The sequence below is a fragment of the Cucumis sativus genome, chromosome 1 (assembly GCF_000004075.3).
Source record: "Cucumis sativus cultivar 9930 chromosome 1, Cucumber_9930_V3, whole genome shotgun sequence".
Lineage (NCBI taxonomy): Eukaryota > Viridiplantae > Streptophyta > Magnoliopsida > Cucurbitales > Cucurbitaceae > Cucumis > Cucumis sativus.
Genome location: NC_026655.2, coordinates 825,155 through 831,493, shown reverse-complemented (window position 1 = coordinate 831,493; position 6,339 = coordinate 825,155). Strand labels below are relative to the sequence as shown.

The following is a 6,339-nucleotide window of genomic DNA, read 5'->3' as shown; positions in this document are numbered from 1 at the left end:
GATATACCATAACTAAAATATATCACAATCATATTTAAATTTAAATTGTATGCCATATTTGTAAGTTTGAAAAACATTTCCAAAAATGGCAAATATATATATATATATATATCAACCATCACAATTTCTGATATATGGAAAACCCATTATTATTTCTATTTACATAAAGTTAAAGTAATAGATTTAAAATTCCATTCCCAAGTAATTAAAAAAAGGTGAGACAAAAAAATTCCATTAGTTGATTTCGGTGTCTACTAATAATGGATGGTTAGAATTAAAAAATCAAATTTGGAGAGAGTTCCTCTTGGGAAATCAAAACAAGATAGTGCAAGTTGGCAACTTGCTCACATGCCTACATGCCTACCTGCCCCTTCCCTGCCCGAAACCCTACCACATTAACACAAAAATTTGCCCTAGAATTAATGTCCTATATAAACCCCTCAAACTTCTTCTTCCTTCTTACATTGTTCAACTGCCTCTTTGTAAGTGTTCTTGAACTATTATCTCATTGCTTTCTCTTTTATCCTTCATAGAATGATTTTGTTTTACGTGCAAAAAACTTCCATCCGCATGCGATACTCGACCATGGGCATGACGGTCATATTTTGCACAGATCGATTGATCTAATAAAGTGGTTGTTATTATCTGCTTTATTGGCTGTTTCTGAAAGAGTTTTGCGAGTTTTGTGTTCTTCTCTTTCGGATTTCATGCATACATTTTTTCTTCTACTTTTTCCGTTGGAAATGGTGTTTTTGTGGATAAGCTTTTGAAAAGTGAGTTTTTAAAAAGGTTTGTGGCCTTTGGTTTTTCGTCTCAGACAAGTGGTACCACTGTATTCGTTAAACTGGGGGAACTTTTTGCTCTCTTTGGGTTTCGGCTTTGGCCCAATAAGATTCTAATCTATATGAAGAATAGACTTAGTATAATGATAAAAATGATAGAATATTTAACAAATATTTACATAATTTTGACGTAATTTTGTTTTTAGTTGTTTGGTTGTAAATAATTTTTAAATTTTTAATTTTTTAGCAAAACCCTTATATATAAGTTTATAAATAAATGATTTAATTAAAAAATTAAGGAACATAGCGCCCAGTTCGGTCGAGAGCTTTATTACCGTAGGTTCAAAGAATATTGAATGAGATTAGACAAAGAATATTGCGGAATATGAATTCCATTGGAATGCTCCAGTTCGAAGGCACAGAGAATGTATAAGGTGATGAATGATTTCACAATAGGCGTGATTAATATATATTTGAAAGGGAGCATCTAGTTTTAAAAAATATTTTGATTAAATATATCCATCTCTATATTCATAACAATGTATCCATGGAAAGAACAAGAATCCAATTTTTCACCAATCTATATGGACCAATATACAAGTGACAATAAATAGTAAAAACATTTGAATGAAATATGATACGATATGATTAATCCATTACATATGAGTGAAATGATTGTTGTTGTTTAGGAAGATGTTGTTGTTGAGGAACTTCTTGATCAGCCTCACGTTCTTAATCTTTTGTTATTGTTGAGGAATTTTATATAAACGTAAAGATAGTCCATAGAATATATAAAATAGGGTAGGGAATTATAAGGGATATATAAACAAAGTGTATTTAAATTAAGCCGTTGTATATAACATAATTAAAACTTTTGATTTATTTTTTTAGAGAAGAAACCGAACCATTCAAATTAATCTATTAACCAAGAGCTAAGTTGCAAGGTTGAAAGTCTTGAGAAGCCTTGAATGACCTAGTCTAACAAAGTTAAGAAAAATGGTAGTAACATTATATTGGTTACAAGATGAATGACCCGAAGACCAAAATCCGATCAAGTTACAAATGTTTAGGGATCATGATCCTCGTGCCTACCTTCTAAGAAGAATTTGTTTGTGTTTGGAGTAGCTATCAACATTTTGAAAGTGAAAATTAACCCGTCGAGGGATTCTACTGTGCTCATAATGGAAAAAGATTTGAGGGTCTCCATTTGTGTTATCCAGAGAAGGAATGCAAGTTTGGGAAGTGCATCTTTAGGATTGAATGCTCTTGTTCATGATGGTTGAAGTAGGAATAAATGCTAACAGACTCGTGCATTGTCTTTTAATTAAGAGCAAAAGTGTTGTGATTCTTTATCATGGCTTAGAGAAGTTAGTTGAAAGCGTGTCCTAAATTTCGTTTTTTAAGAATAAATTTCAAATATTTTAGTTGAAAGCGTTTAAAATAGGTAAAGAATATGATCTTTTTTTGTTTGTTCTTTTTTTTTTGGTAACAAGTTATTTGAGAGACATTTGAAAACTGTGTTATAACAGATTGTGTTTTATTGGATTCCCGACCTCTAAGATCAAGTTAATACCACATAATTAAACTCATTTAGCAGATACACAACAAAAATTGTCATTGAAGGAAGATGAAGTTGATAAAATGGAGACCAAAATCGAGACCAAAATGGAGAAGAATAGTACTCACATGCATGGCAGGATTCACCCATCTTAGGCATATCTTCTTTACATCGTTCACATTAAATAAAATATTTCACGAATCTATAACAAAAAATATAATACCAAAAGATCACAAATGAGGGAATCACTGCCAGAACTAATTCAAAAGTGGCTCTAAACACTGACACATAAATTTCTCTACAGATTCATTTATAGGTTAAAAATATAAGTGGTCTACTTTCAACATACCTTACCTTCTCAAAAGATCATGGAGCATGTAAACAAATCATAGTTGGCCATGAAAAGTTAACATGGGTCATTTACATGTAACAGAGGCAGCTTCAAACTGTTAGATGCCTGAAGGTGATTCACATACAGTTGCTATTCATGGAACTCAGCAATAAGAGCTCATATTCCATCCTCAGTTCCAAAAATTTCCTAAAACAGTTTCAGAAAAATGAAGTCATGTAGATTGTTCCAACAGCAGCTTGAAAGAAGAAGAGGGTACTAAAAGTTGACTTCTCTCTGCTAGGATATTCATTCAAAGGAAAAGAAAGTACAAAAAGATACAGGAACGATCACCATCTTCTTCAATACTTCATTCTCCCTTTATCATAACATCACCCACAAATTCCCATATGAGCATGCATTTCAACTTGCTTTATAGAGCAATATGTTCTGGAAACGCTCTATTCGACTGCAATGTAGCAGGAATGAACACAAAAAATCAGGTCAACAATTTATTAAGTTCACTGCACTTTGCCCTTTGGAACTTATTTTGCACTTTACTGCACTGTTGCAGCATTTGATGGGAAAAACCTCATAAGAAAACTTGAGAGAGACCAGATACAGATTATTCCAAGACATTGAAGAACATTCAACAGTGTACCGAGAGAGCTGTTTATTGCCAAGTTATTCGGAGTCATTTCAGCTCCTTTTATGGTAAATGAAAGTGCTGTCACCAGTTGAGCTGCTCTGTTAAGTTGATGCAATCTATAAACCTGTTCAATAGGAACTCTTTAAATTAAACGCCACGACATCGATGATTGAATAAAATATTATTAAGGGCATGTAAATGTAGTCGAGGGGAATGATAGACTAATATATGACTTTTTCTCCATAGAATAACTAAATGAAGCAAGTCCAGCATGGATGGGCAAGACAACAAAAGATGTGGAGGGAGAATGATCATAGATGAATATTCTTACTTGAAAGACAATTGGAATAACAGGCCATGAACATGATTTCTTGCGTCGTGCATACTGTTCAAATGCAAATTGGACAACAATCCCAACAAGGTAAGGTGCTAGTGTTGCAGATGCTGCAGGGCCGGTCCATGGCCACACTAATCCCATGGTGACCATTGGTATTATTAAACTGAGTGCTAAGGTAGCTACAGAAGAGATCCTCTGTCCAAATTGATTAGACAGGGTTTGATAACTGTTTTTCAGAGTGTCAGGTTCAGCAGTTCTCCTTGAACGATCAATTAAAAAAAGAAACACCGCAACACCACAATAGAATAGTGCTTCCGTGAAGAATAATATAAGGAAATCTGCAATGAGAAAATAATTCGAAGTTTACAATAGAGAATTTTGAACAGGAACTAAAAGTTTCCAGCAGAATCTAAGTCTCCAAAGTAAATATTTAACATGAGAACAAATTTCATATTTAACAGTGTTATGATATATATATATATATACATATGTCCTTTATTGTAATTTTACTTAGTCTCTAGGGTTTAGTTTATTCTCTATATAAATATGTAACATTGCTTTGACTCAATGAGAATAAGACATATACGTTTCTGAATTCTAAATTACAAACAGAACATGAAACTTATAAGGAACTATTTCCGATCTAAGAGCTCCCTTATGCCATCAATCACCCTTGTTGATAAGGGACAGGTTGACACACAGTAAAGATTACTTAGTATATATGAAATATTAACGAGGTTAAGAGATAAATAAGTAAGAAACTGTACTGACCTGTTAACAGAGAGTCCTCAAAGATATTTGAAAGTAGTTTCCGCAGATAAAGAGAGGGGAAAATGAAAGAAGCTACGAGGACAGCCGGACCAACAAACCATAAGAATTTGTATTGATTGCTTTGCACACTAGACAAAGGGATCCGTTTTCCTTCTTTAGAATGGTTGTAAAAAGAAATAAAACCCGGTTTCCCACCAGTACCCTCATAATGTAAAAATGAATTGTTTTCGAGGGAGATATCTTCATCAGTGGGATGCTCATTTACTCGCTCTAGCTCAACTTGCTCACACCATTGAGACTGGTTCTCTGAAATAGCAGAGAGAACATTTTTTCTCCTTGGAAATCTGCTCCAAGACCTCAGCAATCCATACATTAACTTGATGGATTCAACTATGCACAATTCCAAAAGTGAACCAAGAACATAACATTTAGTAATCAAAAACAAAAACATTGCCATTGGATTTAAATGAGATAAACATCTTGGGAAATGTCAAAATAGGCATCTCACCAGGTAAATGACAGTGAAAGATAATTAATAATAGATATGGTGGCTATGAGAAATCTAGAAAATAGAAACCAGACGATCCATTCTATAGCCATTTTGAATATAAACAAATTATCTGAGGTTCAAAGCAGATAGATATTAAATTGCATGATATAACATGAATCAACGAATAAAAGATAGTATAAGAAATCCTACCTTCAGCAAACGTTAAGTTCTGGAAACTACGTTGTTGGCTGCCAATGCCATATAATCCTCGTGAAAAGCTTAGCTGGAAATGAAAATAAAAACACAGAGTCCATTAAATCAAATGATATCGTTAAGAACACAATGAACATTTATAGATCATATAGCACAATGAGACAATAACAATTTCAATATCAAAAGATTATCAGACCATAACCATCTTATTACTCAGTAAACATCAAAACAAAAGGCTACAGATAGCAAAGCTCTCAGATATCAGGGTGAAAATCATTGTAAACACTCCCAATACGTAATAAATTCAATAACAGCAGAGACCGTCTGTTCCCAAATCCAAAGACTGTCTTGTTGTTGATTCGAATTATTTCAACCCAAAGCACCAACAAATATTCGCACTTGGTCGAAAGAAAAAAAAAAACAAGTTTTCACACCCCACACCAACGAGAGAAAGAAAGAAAAAAAGAAGAAGCAAGAATCTTATCCACATCACCAATGTTGAAACATCAAATTATAGAACACATTAATTTCCATAAAGAAAAAAAAGCATTAACATATGAGAAAAGCGAATAAGACTAATAAGCACCTGAAAGCTTCTCCGGCCATCGGAGGGTGAAGATAGAGTAGGAACCGAGCAAGAAATAGAAGCAAATTTAACAGACATGTCCAATAAAGAGAAAAAAAATCAACACACAACTCCAGTATCGACTCTACTAATCCATTTTGATAAACTCCAATTCAAGCTCAAATGAATTTGAAGTACATTTCATCAATACCCATCAAAGAAAATCCTGTGGAAATGAAGGGAAAGTAGAAGAAATCGAGGATTTTAGAGAGTGGGTTTGAGAAACGGAAAAAGCCGCCTCCTTGTTCGCTGTGGTGACTATTGATATTGGTAACCTCAAACGGCGGGTGAGGGAAAAGAATAATATGTATTTTCGAGCGTCTTATTTCCATCTCAAGTCGCCTATCCTCCAAAGTCCAAATGACTCATTGATTCTCTTCCCTTTGTTGTTCGGATAAATTCCTCCATTTCTTTCTTTTCCTTTAAATTATGCCAAATTACACTTTAAGCCAATTTCGCGACTACTAGAAATATGAGTATTAAGAAAAATCTAATAATAAATTGGATGTACATGTCATCCTAATTGTTTAGGGTTCATTTACTAAAGTTTCTAATTTTTTAAGAAATGAATTTGTTTGGTAACGTT

General features: G+C 33.5%; 1 protein-coding gene across 1 annotated transcript; it reads right to left on the bottom strand.

The window, feature by feature from the left end:
• Positions 1-2,438: 2,438 nt before the first annotated feature.
• LOC105435726 lies at positions 2,439-6,147 on the bottom strand. The gene is made up of 5 exons (XM_011658088.2): positions 5,715-6,147; positions 5,126-5,198; positions 4,426-4,815; positions 3,649-3,992; positions 2,439-3,441 (listed from the first exon to the last, which is right to left on the bottom strand). The coding sequence occupies exons 1-5, from the start codon at positions 5,790-5,792 to the stop codon at positions 3,226-3,228; spliced, it is 1,101 nt and encodes a 366-aa protein (XP_011656390.2). The 5' UTR covers positions 5,793-6,147; the 3' UTR covers positions 2,439-3,225.
• Positions 6,148-6,339: the final 192 nt, after the last annotated feature.